Source organism: Pantherophis guttatus, chromosome 6 (assembly GCF_059756535.1).
Source record: "Pantherophis guttatus breed Tessera chromosome 6, ASM5975653v1, whole genome shotgun sequence".
Lineage (NCBI taxonomy): Eukaryota > Metazoa > Chordata > Lepidosauria > Squamata > Colubridae > Pantherophis > Pantherophis guttatus.
Window position 1 is genome coordinate 68,158,863 of NC_142068.1, and position 14,843 is coordinate 68,173,705.

General features: G+C 33.5%; 1 protein-coding gene across 1 annotated transcript in view; it reads right to left on the bottom strand.

The window, feature by feature from the left end:
- Positions 1–1,885: 1,885 nt before the first annotated feature.
- The window catches only part of CC2D2B (coiled-coil and C2 domain containing 2B), a 65,060-nt gene continuing 52,102 nt past the window's right edge, over positions 1,886–14,843 (bottom strand). Inside the window, 6 exon segments of the mRNA XM_034430459.3 lie at positions 1,886–2,295; positions 6,070–6,247; positions 8,026–8,084; positions 10,418–10,540; positions 12,016–12,150; positions 14,264–14,377. Coding sequence (XP_034286350.3) covers positions 2,107–2,295; positions 6,070–6,247; positions 8,026–8,084; positions 10,418–10,540; positions 12,016–12,150; positions 14,264–14,377 — 798 coding nt within the window. The 3' untranslated portion in view covers positions 1,886–2,106.

Here is a 14,843-nt window from a genome sequence, read left to right on the forward strand (position 1 = left end):
TCCTTGGCATTAAATAAGTCTGCAGTATTATAAAAACATGCATCTAAACAGAAATATATTTCTAATTTCTAAACCACCTATCTCAAGCAAGTGGCTCTTGCTTGTATCAGCAATGCTCAGCATTCATGGTATTAATCTAGTTTGGATACATTGTGTGTAAATTCTGAGCTTTCACTTCCTTAGTGCTACTCAGGAGAAGTGTTCAAAAACTTTTTCCATTTTTAGTTGAAAGGATTTAATGTTATGTCTTTGACCTTAACTGTAATAATACTATAATTTGAGAAAATGAACCAATTTCATTATAAAACTAAGCTTAGATTACCCATAGTTTGCCCATGGTGTGAATGTATCCAATAAATTGACTTTAAATTTAAACATAAACTGTCCAGATCCCTTTCAATATGAGATGGGCAACAAATAAATTTAATAAATAGATTAAAAATAAATAAGGAAAAGGCATGCTCATGAACTTAGTGATCATTTATAATTTAATATGTTATTTATTAAATATGAAACGCGCTTAGCACTGCATTTGAATAAGATTATGGGTGCTGAAATTACTGTTACATGAACTATACTACAATGCTAGGGGAAATATTTAATGAAAATACATCCAGATAACAACTCCTTCCATTTGCGCTCTGATCTCCACTAATAAAATAAGAACACCTTGACATACACTATCAATTGTCTGTGTTATGCATACTTCATGAATGTTATATCCCTTTTATACGATGTATCTATTTTAATATTATAAAGCTTACGCTGAAAAAACTGTTATCGAGCATTTTACAGAGCCATACTGTGTTCCCAGAGCCAATATAGTATGCTCTATACTTTATGACTTACTGTGTCAATCAAACCTAAAATCACATTCCTGAAACTCGGACTTGTAAAGAAATTTTGTCATTGATTAAAAATGTTTGGCTTTCAGAAATCTAAAATTGCCATTTAGCATCCAGATGGCATGGTAACAGTAGTGGTATTCACTTACCTTTGCTACTGGTTCGCCAATGGGAGTGCGCGCACCACCTCGGCGCATGTGCAGAGCCTTCTGCACATGTGCAGAGCATCTGTGATGAGGTCCAGGTGGGCAGAGCCTCCCGCCACCGCCATTACCGGTTCACCTGAACTGGGGAGAACCAGTAGAATCCCATCACTGCATGGTAAGCCTCAAATGGTGATTCAAGAGCCACAAACAAAAGATAATATCAAATGTTGGGACATTCCTGAGGTATCCTTTAACCATTTTTTTGTACAGCCTATTATAAGAAGGCAATATGTATATGAATGTTTACCTTACAAAATTAAATATGAAGGTACAGCAGATTTCATTTTATTCTTACAAAGATAAACCTTAGGTTACATCATATTTCGTAGCCAAGATTCTGATGATCCCAACTCTGGTGACCTTTCATAAAGCATTTTTTTAAAAGGCTTTTATTCCAAGCAATGGCCCCTACGGCTGGCTGAGCCCATATATAGGATATTATTTATGTGGATACGTGTGATGCCACAGATGTTGTGTTTTTCAGTTTTTATAGTTTTATAGTCTGTATTACTGTTTTTGAATTGTTCTTTGTTGTCCAGAATTGTATAACAAGTGAGCAGCCAGTTTAAATCAATGAATGAAAGTTTGTGAAGGCATTTGTAATCTCCTATAATGAAAAAATTCTGAGTTTGTTTGGATCCAGAAGTTAAGCATAGTTGGGCCCAGTCAATAGTTGGGTGACAGGCCAGGAGGAAATTCAAGGCTATAGAATGGGAATTAAAGAATTATCCTAGAATACAGTAACGGCAAATTTTTATAGACTGTTGTCCAAATCACTACATGGATATTTTACAAAAAGAATTTACAAAAACACACAAAACCTTTAGATGGTTAAATTCCAAATAAATTTTGTTAGAATTTTTTTTTATTCACAGAAGCAAAAATAAAATAAATCTATTACTTTAGAAGAATGAAAGAATCAAACAGCAAATAGGGTTTTTAAAAAACAATATTTTTGACAAGTTTCTTATCTACAACAACAATTCAGAAACCACAAATACCAATTTCACAGATGCACTGAGTAATTCCTGAAGAGGTTTGTCATTTACTGCTACTTACTGATGACAAACCAAAGATACTAAGTAGATCCAAACAGATAAAATCTTATTTGGATAAGGATGAATATACACAGCAAGAGCAAATTCTGTATAGGGAATTTCTGAAGAATGAATTCCTGTCTGATAAACCGCCTCAGTTATTGACGGGATATCTAGGTATGGCATCTGTAAAGGAAATCCTGTAACCTACCAAAAAAAAAAAGAATTTTAAATACATGTTTAAAATAAACATAGCATCAAATCTAAATATTACACATCTGCATAAAACTGTACTTTAAATCCAAATAGTACAAACCAAAATGACATACAAAACAATTATTCTAGATATAATTTTTAAATGACAGATTACCATTTTCAATATACTAATTGAGTTTAAAAATAATCTTGTTGCAATAAAGTATAATTTGAAACACAGTCAAGCCAATAAACATTTGTTTCATGTTCAAAATAATAGCTAATATAGGAGATGCAAATTTGGACACTTTTGCAGTAAGTATTCTAATACAGCATTTGCAGTATTTTGCAAATGTTTCTTATAACTTTTTAAGCCCCTTTCACTTTCTACTACTTCCAAACTGTAGATCAATCACATGGGCTATGTGAAGGATCAGGTGAAGAGGGGAAGGAAGGAAGCTCTAATCTTAGAGATCAGCTACTTTGTAGGATCAGAGACCTGGAGTTTTTGAGAGAGTCGTCTTTCCCACTGCATGAAATGCCTGCCAGCTGTTAAAAAGCTCAAACAACACTCGATGAATGCAGGATGAAGAGCAAAAAAGAGGGTTCACAGAACCCTCTGCCACACCTGTCACCAGCTGTTTGGGATCCTTTTTAACTCCATATTTGAAAGAAATCAAAGAACTGGTGAAAGCATCTTGTCTCTTTGTGATGAGGCCTGGTAAAGTCAGAACCCTCCAATAATGCTTGAAAGTAAGCTATAGAAGCTGAGAATCATATTTATCCTGGATAGCAGAGGGTTATAAGAATGAGCTCTGACAGATCTTAATGAACTTTGGCTATAAATCATGTAAGAATTAGAAAGGGATGAAAGATATAGCAAACTGGTCCAAAAATTACAGAAAGGTGTAAAGTCATCAAAGTCCTAGAGCCTGAGGACAGAACATTATTCACTGTCTTTCTTTGGAACAATGAAATACCATGAGTGTTTAACTTGTATATCTTGTTTAAAATCTGTTAATTTGTCTGTCTTGTTCAAAAGTTGTAAAAGAACAGTATATTAAAAGAAAGAATATTATCACGCACAAAAGATTGTTGGAAGGGTTCAAATAACCAAGTGCAATCCCAACTGGAAATAAATCTGGAGTAAGTAGACCGTTTGGCTTTGCAAGAGTTGCCAAGTCAATTGTTTTTTTGCTGGTTTCAGGATATCTTTTAATTCCTGATTCCAAAGACAGGAATCAGTCAATGAAACAGAAGATGATGTTGGACAAGAATGTTTCCTGGTAAAAGAGTTGGAAACCCAAACAATGGCCAAGAACCAGAGTTGTCTGCATATGGGATGATTAGAATGCATGAAAAAATATTGAGGGCCTTGAGGAATTGAGGAATCACTAGGTGAGCAGAAAATTCCTGAGAAGCAAGTGATCCAGAGTAGAAGAAATAGATCCTCTTAGGCTTCCCAAATTCAGCTTAATTTGCAATGTTTACATTTTTGCATCAAATAGGTTGATAGTATTATTCCATTTTGTAAAGATTATGAGCAACTATTGGGTTTACCATTCATGATTGAATTGCTGAGAGCAATTACCTCACCTGTGTCTGAGAAACAAATGCCCATAGGCATTTAGGGAAGGTGGATGCATGCACTAATTCTAGAACTAGATAATAAGATGTGTGGGATGTGCTATCATTTGATCAATATATTAAAAAAATACTCAGAAGCTATTTGCAAATTATCTGTGGAGATTTTCAGTCATCCAGGTCATTATGATCTCAGATGTTTTTTTCAAAAGGCAACTGGACTGTTTTTTTCTTTGAGGAAGAAAAAGAAAACATTTCGCTTCTCATCCAAGAAGCTTCATCAGTTCTGATGCCCCCTCCCCATCAGAACTGATGAAGATTCTTGGATGAGAAGCAAAACATTTTCTTCTTCCTCAAGGAAAAAAACAGTCCAGTTGCCTTTTGAAAAAGCAGCTTTGAGATGACTATTTGCAAATAGTACTTTGTGCTGAACAGAGTAATTGAGGAACTCACAATTTTTAAATGGACACTTTGCTACTAGAACTAAATAATAGCATTCATTGTACCAGCTCACACTCTGAAACTGCAGATGAATCTGAAATTCTTGGTATTATGGCAGAGACTGCTTATTATCACAGCAGATATGTGAAGTAGAATGTTTAATGTAGTTAAGCCTCATGGAAAAAAATGGTATGATACTGATCATATATATAATGTCATTTCACAGTGTAATACTTTTTTGCAAGGAGTAATAAAATTTTATACCCATGGAGCAAGAAGGCCTCTGAGACTAATCATCATAGCACCTGTCTCCCCCAATAGGGTAGTTGGATGCAGTAGAAGGCTGGCTTCTGTTTCGTCGTTTGCAGGGAAACAGAAGCTCATGAAAGAAATGCCACGGAGATCTGACCTGGGGCAACGGTGTACGTGCCAGCAGAGAGGGCTTTGCGTGCCATCTCTGGCATGCGTGCCATAGGTTCGTCATCACAGGTATAGTATAACTAGTTGGGTGAAGGAGATATCAGTTCATTGGACTCAAGAATTGATTATGATGCCAATAGAATGAAAAGGGATCCTACTTCCTATGGAGTAAGAGGAATCTAGTTATTAATGCAAAATGATATTGTTCTCTCTTTTGGGGAAACGTCTTCCTTTATGAGTGTTTCAAGGAAATGATAATTGATTTCCTTTGTTACTGGGAGTATCTGGAAGAGAGTGGGATAATAAGAATGCTGCCAACCTCTTATGATTTAAAGACTGTGGAAAGTAACAGTTGTTTTCAAGCAGCTGAACTTGAGACAACTGGCTTCACCTGAAATAATATTAAATAACTAAGACATAGTTGAAAAGAAAGTAGCTTCTTACAAAACTAGAGTGGAACAAATTATTTTTTCATGATTCTTTTATCAAACACTAGCAGCATAGACAAATTTCCACCTAAGTGGAAATCTACCTCTTTCATATAAATGAAACCATTAGAGAAGAGTAATTTTATGCCACATTTTTTCTAAAAGGATTGATATCATACCCAGGGCAAATTCTCCAGGGTCAAAGAAAATAGTGAGGAAATTGATGATAGAAGAAAAGAACAGATAGTGACAATCATCTACATTAAGTTGTTCTTCTAATGGCCTGGAAGGGGGTGAATTCGAAAATTGCTTAGAATTAAATCAGCATATCTATTTTAAGTCTGTAAGTCCATGCTTTCTATCACTACTATTCATACAAGGATAGATAGAGAATACTGTCAAACACAGGAACCATACTTTTATGTTAACTTGTGCCATGTCTCGAAGTGATTAACCAGTGTTCATATTGCTACTCTTTGGGTAACAAAATTCTCTAAGGAATAGCCTGAAGCTTATCCTTGGCTTTCTCAATAAAAAAAAAGTTATGAAGGCATCTACCCAAGGATTTTATATGGATAATTATAATTTTTATGGCTCTGTCTTATCCTTGTCTTACTGTTCTGGTTTACCTTATGCAGTAATTTGGCTTTACCTCTTACATCTTCTGTTTCTTCAGCCTCATTCTCCCAACTTAGAATCTCTGAGCTCAGTTAATAATCAATTTTTGTTAATGACTCACCACTAACAACCAGGATCCAAATTTTACTTGTATTGTGCAAGCAAAATATACTTCCATGTGTATAAAGCAAATATTTTTTTTTTCCAAGGGTAGCCCTTCATATCTTGTGAAAGGTTATTTGGCAGATGCCCTCTCCCCAAATGAGTAGTTCAATAACAGTAACAAAACACTAACCCAGTAATGCTCTTGAAAAGCGTCCAAATAACTTTCTTCTTTTTCTTTGGTTATATGTCCATTTCTAAGCTCAAGCTTAGGAAGAATTTGTCTTAAAACACTAGTACACTGTCGATGCCATCGAGTTGGAAGATGAGATCGCCACTCCATTATTTTATTTTTTAATGTTCTTTCAATTCTGTTTTTCAAAAAAAAACAAACCCAAAAACAAACCAAGAGGATGTTTATTATCAGTATAGTTACTATACTGTTAATTTACCCATTAGTTAAAAAAACCTTAAATACTGTTTTGTGTGAAGACTCTTTATGATCATGAAATTTTTAAACTATTCTATGTCCATTTCCTGATGTAATCATGTTTTGAACACAGTATACAACTTGGGAAGGATGTTAATTTTGTTAAGAAAAATTACAGAGCTAAAACAGCTACAGAACAAACTGGGATAGTGAAACACACTGAATGGGAAAAAATACTGAAAAGGAAATGTGGCTAATACTGTATCTTTGTTTCTAAAATAGCACTGTTGCTGCTGCAATGAATAAAGATAACATGATGAAAATTCAACTTATTCTAAGTTTTTTATGATCAGCAGATAGAAAGCAGAAAGAAACCAGTATTGGAAGATGGTAAGCAACTGTAATGCAATAAAATGTTCTGCTTGATGAGTCTTCACTCATTTCTTCACGATTTCAGAGAAGTAGATTTAATGCTATGGGAAGTGCCTTTAAAAACTGATTATTATTTTTAAGTGCCTTCACTTTTTTTGTTAACAATCTTGTTCATGAAGCTTGAGGAATGTTGGGGATGGAAAGTGCAATCTAAGAAAGAGTATGGATTCCTTTTGGAATTTGCAATGGAAGATCACCTAACTTTTTAAAAACTTTTGTAGCAGCATGATGGCTGTCCATCTTCCTCTAATTCTGTGGCAAGCATAAATGTTCCCACATGACAAACAGATCCTTGCAAGAATGTCCAACCTTGGCAACTTTAAGACTTGTGGACTTCAATTCCCAGAATTCTTTAGCTCACACACACCTGAGCAGAATTGGCAAATGAATTGAAAATGTGAGAGTCAGAGTATAATGGATTTTAAATTATCTATTTATCTATAAATTTATTGGCTGCCCAACTCTAGTGGACTGAAACATGCAAAGTCGCAAAAGGATTCTTCACTTTATCAACAGGAAAGACATTTGCAAAAAAAGTCCATTGATAGATGTGATGTTAGAACCAATGACAAAAGAACAGGTGCAAATATTTCTTATGTAACCGTGGAGAAGGTCTAAGTTAAAATAAGACATTTAAAGTAGGGTGAAACTAATTACTAATTACTAATTACAAATGGTTTTTATATTTTTGTATCTGAATGATTATATATTTTTATATAAAATATATTGATTTTATACAATTTGATAATTTATGAGGTTATTCAATTAATTGAAGTATGTATATATATATTACCTCAGCTGAAAATGGCACAATTATTTTAAAAACACCATTGGGATAATGTCAGCTTTAAAATTTCAGGTAGACATTTAGAGAGGAAATCAAGGAGTTTATTAAAGTATTAAATCAACTTATTGCCAACCAAGTTTTTACATTTTTAAATTTGATTATTTTTAACGTTTGATTAAAACATATATCACATAATTTGGTGCATTAGCAGCATAAAAAACTCCCAGATCATTATTATATTAGAGGCTGTTTTGGATGATTCTAAGATTAATTTTTTATGTAAATAATGAAAGAGTGTCACTATGGTTGACATTATTTGCAAGAATAAATTATGTATTTATTCTAATTTATACATAATTTGACACTTTTCCTAAAGTATAATAACAGATATCCAACCCCAGTAGCAATTGGTTCCAAAACATTTTTTAAAATGATCAAAATAAAATGTAGTTTGGCAGAGTCCCTCAACTTTATAAAATGTTATTAATTAAAGTAATTACCTATTTTGTAATTCATCTACCAAACTTCCATCTGTTGCTACGTAAAATATTTTTTCTGGCTGAAACAGAACAAAAAAGAAATTGCACAACCATGGAATATTCAAATGCAAGATAACCAGGATTTTGACAGATATGCTAAAGACGTGACTTCTCAATTCTGAAAAATGTATGTTTCGAAGATTCTTTTCTTACTTAGTATTTAGTAACATCACAGATACACACTTGTCCCATTACCTAAAACTTTCACAACTGAATACTGCTAAGTCTTCATATTCCTTTTACCTTAATATCTCTTCCTTCACATATAGAAAGGAAATTCTAATTTAATTCAGTTCTTCGCTGCCAAGGTTTAGGTTCCCAACAGGCTGATTTATTTATAGAATAGAATAGAATAGAATAGAATAGAATAGAATAGAATAGAATAGAATAGAATAGAATAGAATAGAATAGAATAGAATAGAATTCTTTATTGGCCAAGTGTGATTGGACACATAAGGAATTTGTCTTTGGTGCATACGCTCTCAGTGTACATAAAAAGATAAGATACATTTGTCAAGAATCATAAGGTACAGCACTTAATGATAGTCATAGGGTACAAATAAGCAATCAGGAAACGATCAATATAAATTGTAAGGATACAAGCAACAAAATTACAGTCATGCAGTCATAAGTGGGAGGAGATGGGTGATAGGAACGATGAGAAGACTAATAGTACTAGTAATGCAGCCTTAGTGAACATTTCACTAAGTTGACAGTGTTGAGAGAATTATTTGTTTAGCAGAGTGATGGTGTTCAGGAAAAAACTGTGTCTGGGGGGGGTGTTTCTACTTACCTTTACTACCGGTTCGCAACGGGATCACACGCGTGCATGCGCAGATCGCCATTGACAACATCCAGGGTGGTGGGCAGAGCCTCTCACCAGTTTTACTACCGGTTCTTGCGAACCGGTCCAAACTGGGAGCAACCCACCACTGGTTGTGTCTTGTTGTCTTGGTGTGCAGTGCTCTATAGCATCATTTTGAGGTTAGGAGTTGAAACAATTTATGTCCAGGATATATTCGTTAAATTTAACTGTTGCCCAACTCACAGTCAAGTGACTCTGGGCTGCTTATAATGTCAAAGTAATATAAAGTATTTAAACATTAAAATATTAAAAAATATGACTATTAAAATATTCTGATGCTGTGATTTAGGCACAAACATGTTAAATCCTAACATTCCATTCATTTCATTCCAGTCTCTCTCTCAGAAGTTATAATCAGTTGTATCTTCTCCACTGATTAGACAGTATTTGAGGGATATGAAAAATAGATTTTCTAGGCTACTGCTATTAAACCCTCCTATCAGTCTGAGGTTATTTGAGTTAATAATGTAACATAATACTCTTGCAGTTGCAGTTTGAGGAGGAGTTGCTGCTAGGAGCAAGGCCTCTCCTCAAACAGAATGAAAGAAGGAGGGTAGAAACAGGTCTCCCGTTGCAGCTGAGAATTAGCATGAGTTGGAGAGCAAGATGGTTTCCCAAGCTTGTTTGCAGCTCACATAAATAGCATCTGATGGAAATGCCCCTTAACTTATCTCAGTCGTATACTTTTTCTCCAATGGAACTGGTAAGAAATAATAAGAGTTTATTTCACACTGTATTGATTTTGTATTTTGTTCCTAGGTAACTTGACATTTTCCCATTTTCAGCCTGTAATCTTACACCTTTCACTAACAAATAAATAAACCCTATTTTAATATTAGAGCACTTTGTAGGTATAGGCATCTCACAGGCTTTCTCCAGACTTCATGCTCTTGTTTTACTGTATTCTGGTTTTACTGTATTCAAGAAGATAAACAGCAGAACTGTTCCACATTTGGCTAAGATATAGATAAATAAGCAACAAAGGCAGTAAAACTGATAAGAAAACCTTGGATGTGATTAGATATACTATGTGCTTTCCCAAATCAGAAAATCTGTTCTTGTCCCAGACTTTAGGTGGCCAGCACTTGTTTTACTATAGCTAAATTCTTCTTGTCAAAAATGCATATTGTCCAAAATCTGTGCTAAATGTGTTTCTAAAGGTGCTAAAAAATGACATACTGTAGCTGGCCATACCTGTCATTTGCATTTCTAGAAGCAGCAGTATGATGCACAAAGTTATAGAGAGAACATTACCATTAGGATAGATAAAGATGGAATATTTCATTAAATGGTAAACAAATTTATCTGATCTTACCCTGAATTGGAGTGGCTAGCAATATCATAATACTAATTTCTTAGTCTACATTCCTTACATCTATCTCTTTCCACAGACATTCTTTTTTTTAAGGAAAGTATTCCCCCACACATACCTCAAATGTAAAAATTCAATTGTGAATTATAATTTGTAGATAGTGAAATGTTTCTTACTTGCACAGTTTGTGTTTTTGAATTCTGGAAATTGTATGGAAGTAATTGTTTCCAAAAACTTTCCTTTGAAATGTCAAAACTGGTGCACATTGGTGAATTGTTTTGTTGGATGTTAAACCAGACCTATAAAATGTTATTTTAAAAATGACTTACAAAATATATTTATATTTATATATTTTATATTTTTATAAAACTAACTCTGTCTAAAAACATAAGCTTAATATGTTAAATCATGATTTTAAAATAATAGGACATTTTTGATTTGCCACATTTTTAATTTGTAAGAAATTATCAAGAAAGTTGTAATTTGAGTTCATATCTTTATCAGAGGTCTAAAAACATAGATTTCTTATTCTTCCTATATTAATTTATATTCATTATACTGTGTTTCACTTATAGAGTGAATTTATTCCTTCACAAGGTACAAACCTCTTGGTGTTATCTCATTCAATAGTTTTCCTTGCACATAAATGCAGTTGTAATTTATAATTTAAATCTATACATTTTACTAATATCAGCAATATATATAGAAATAAATAGGAAAAAATTATTTCAGTTTAATGGCATCATATTCAGAAAGAGTAACTTACATATTTTAAAAAAAGAATAGTAACTTTCAAATTTTAGCTATATTAGAAAATAGTTTTTATTTGCTCAAGAATATTGCTAATTCTTCCCATGTACACAAGTATTGTTTATTTTTGAGTCCTCTGTGAGTTTCTTATGTTGAGACATTAAAACACATGTCTTATAAAATAGATATAGATTAAAATGTGTGCTTCTTGTTCAATCTTTCTTCTGAAGAAAAGTAACTATAAAACCCTAATTTTATACGACATACAAGAAAGTGATTAATCCTTTTCTCTCTATTTTCTCATTTAAAATCTGTTTCAGAAATTTTTGTTTGTAGTAATATCAATTCAAGAGGTTTGGCATTAGAGAATAATGCTGGGGGAAAATTCTTCCAACTGGGACCTTCTAAAAGAAAATGTACAAGTTTGTCATGTTTTGGAAGAATTTACTTTATAATATTTGTTCAATGTAACTAAGACTGACTTCTAACAATAGAAGGCTGGATCTCCTTAGCCAATGGTGTGATGCAAAAATGGTTTTCTGATTCTCAGATTTTCATTATGTACTGTACATTCCATGTTGTACTTTATATACACATTCCATCATAGAGCAATAACAAAGTTTTTAAGATTGCAAAATACAGAAAGCTTTTATCTTATATCTGCCATTTTCTAAATTTAATTATTTTTGGTGACAACAAACAAGTACTTGAGCTACAAATCTTCACACTTGACAAAAGCTTAGAGAAATGAAACTCTTCCAGCTAAAGCAAGAGAGCATAGAAACAGCTGAACATGTTTGGAGGTTGAATGGAGAGAGCTATCCAAGAAATTTTTAATTAGAAACGATAGGATAGCAGTCTGCTTACATTAGATTTTTTAAAATTACAGAGGTATCAGAAATGTTCAATATAACTCATCTCTCCCCCCCATCACATTAATTATAATACTATAATCATGGAATGTCCAACTACTTGGATACATTAGGATTATATATACATTATCAACCCATTTTATTATACTTACATTTTCCCAACTGATTAAGCAATCAACACTCTGTAGGGGGCAAAATGCATCAAACTGCTTATAGCAGTGACCGCTCAGAGGATTCCACAGAAAATATTCTCCATTTTCTTGTGTTGCAGCATAAGCTACTTTCCCCTATTAGCAAAATGTTTATTCATTCCAAATCCAAAATAAATAATTGTATACTTAATTATATTTTCTAATTAATAAATTATTCATGTAGCATCATTCTGAAAAAAAAAATCCTTACATACATTAATATAAATATCTGATTTAAGTTTTAGAATGAGAACACTGACATATGTAAGGTAGAAACACTTATAGCTCTCCAAATATTAATTCCAACACACAACAAACTATTATGGTGCAGTTTCATTTTCTGGTTTCCCATCTTTGGCCATTCTAGTTCAAGATTATTGTATGAAATTATTTCTCTTTCCTATTGAAACAGGACGCATATGAAATAACGTGATCTGAAATAAGCCTTAATATCTATGATGGAGTTTTCTTAAATCTGAAATTAAATAAAAGGAATCAACTGAATGTGCAAATCAGTGTAAACTGAAATCGTGTTGGTACAATATGCATGCAAGTAATTGTTCCATCAACTATTTTGGGCAAATTATTTTTTAAAACTGCAGCAAATATATAATTGTTATTCAACTTCCCAATGTATTCTTTTTTTCTATGCAACTGTTTCCAGTACAACACTTCTGTGCACTATTTCTTTTTATTATAGTGTAATATTATTAAACATTAGAGTATAAAATACAAATGAAAATAATGGGAAAATGGGAAGGGCGAAAAAGGGAAATAAAGAGGTGTAGGATAAATAGGCAAAAAGAAAAAAGCATTAACTTTTCAGCACAGTAGAATGAACATAGTAACATTCATCTCAATTTTTTACTTTGCATACTCAGTATATACTACTAGCCATTTCTATAAGGAAGAAAATTTATCTAATCAGTAAATCCCAATCATGCTAGTGACAGAAAATGATGTTGACATGGCCCAATACTGGGTGAATGTCATTTAGTTTTAATTCTATTCATCATACATACTTTTTACAGGTGCTATATTTCTTAAGAGTTATTTTATACCCATTTTATTGCTCAGTGTTGAATGTTAAAGAAAGGTAGAGGTTTCCCCTGTCCAGCCATGTTCAACCCTAGGAGGCGGTGCTCATCTCCATTTCTTAGCCAAGGGAGACAGCATTGTCTGACTATATTTCCGTGTATATATGGCCAACACGACTATATGCCGAGGCATACAGAACGCTGTTACTTTCCCACCAAAGTGTTACCTATTAATCTACTTGCATTTCAGAGGTGCGTTTCAGCAGGTTCTGACCAGTTCTGGAGAACCGGTAGCGGAAATTTTGAGTATTTTGGAGAACCAGTAGTAAAAATTCTGACTGGCTCTGCCCCCATCTATTCTCTTCCTCCCGAGTCCCAGCTGATATGAAATGGGGATTTTGCAGTAACCTTTCCCTGGAGTGGGGAGGGAATGGATTTTACAGTATCCTTTCCCTGCCATGCCTACCAAGCCACGCCCACCAAGCCATGCCATGGCCATACAGCCACACCCACAGAACCGGTAGTAAAAAAATTTGAAACCCACCACTGTTGCATTTGCCTTCTTTTGAACTGTTATTTGGGCAGGAGCTGGGGCAAGTGACGGAGGCTCACCCCATCGTGCAGCACTATATCTATAATTTGAAGATACTTCTGACACAAATAAAGTAAAAAGTAAATCCCAAAGTCAAAGTTTCATTTTCCTGCATCTCAAGCATAAAATCCTTAAGCGATTTCCAGATAGAAACAAAGTTGGATGTATTCTTCTCTTTGATTAAAGCAGTTAATTTGGCGAACTCCACTAGTTCCATCAGTTTCTCTAATCATTCTTCCATTGTGGAAGTTAATTAATTAATTAATTTCCATTTTGGCTTTGTGCACTATCCCTGAGCAAGAAGCACTGCATATTCACATACGCTAGTGAATAATAATAAATACTGTGACATCAAGACCAATTCAGTTTTCAGATCAGATCGTTTTGTTTGAAAAGAAACTCATGAAAGCATCTTTAAAACCATCCATGGCTTAAGTTGCTTGATTTAACATATGTACTAATGCTTTTCTTCATATAAGAATCTCAATCTGCTTTACAATTTCACTCATTGTGTAGTTTAGAATATCCGGGAAGCATAGTTTTAATTATTTTGCTAATTCAAAAATTATTTTGCTCTTACTTCTAACACAGATGTTCCTAACAATACCCAGGCTTTTTTCCCAAGGTACAGAAGATAATTACACAGAAGCACTGCATGTTCTTCTTTATTGCCAACACCCAATTCGATGCAATGCTAGAAAAAAAACAGATGTTACTTTTCTTTAAAAAGGTAATCTTCTTCATACATAATAACAATATAATGTCACTATGAATAGCAGAGTGTTATTATTATGAAAAAGTTTAGAAGCAGCAAGATATTTCAGGTAGCCATACATTATTGAAAAAGTTTTTAAAAATTATACCGCCCCAGTTCCATAAGTTAATTGTTTCTTCTATATTTCGAGATTCAGAAGCTGAAAGGAGTTTAAAATAGGTATATAATAAGCATTTGTTGAGATCACATCAGGAGGAGCTGAAGTTGTTTAATCAAGTATCGGTAATGAATGAATCTCCCTCCATTAATTATTCTAGCACCTTCTTAGCAATCTGGTAAAGAAGTTGCTATAAAATAAGGTCAAGCAATGATATCATACAGGTATCGACCTTGGTGTTAAAGTGTGAAAATAATTATTTACAACTGGTCTTCACACTTATGACCA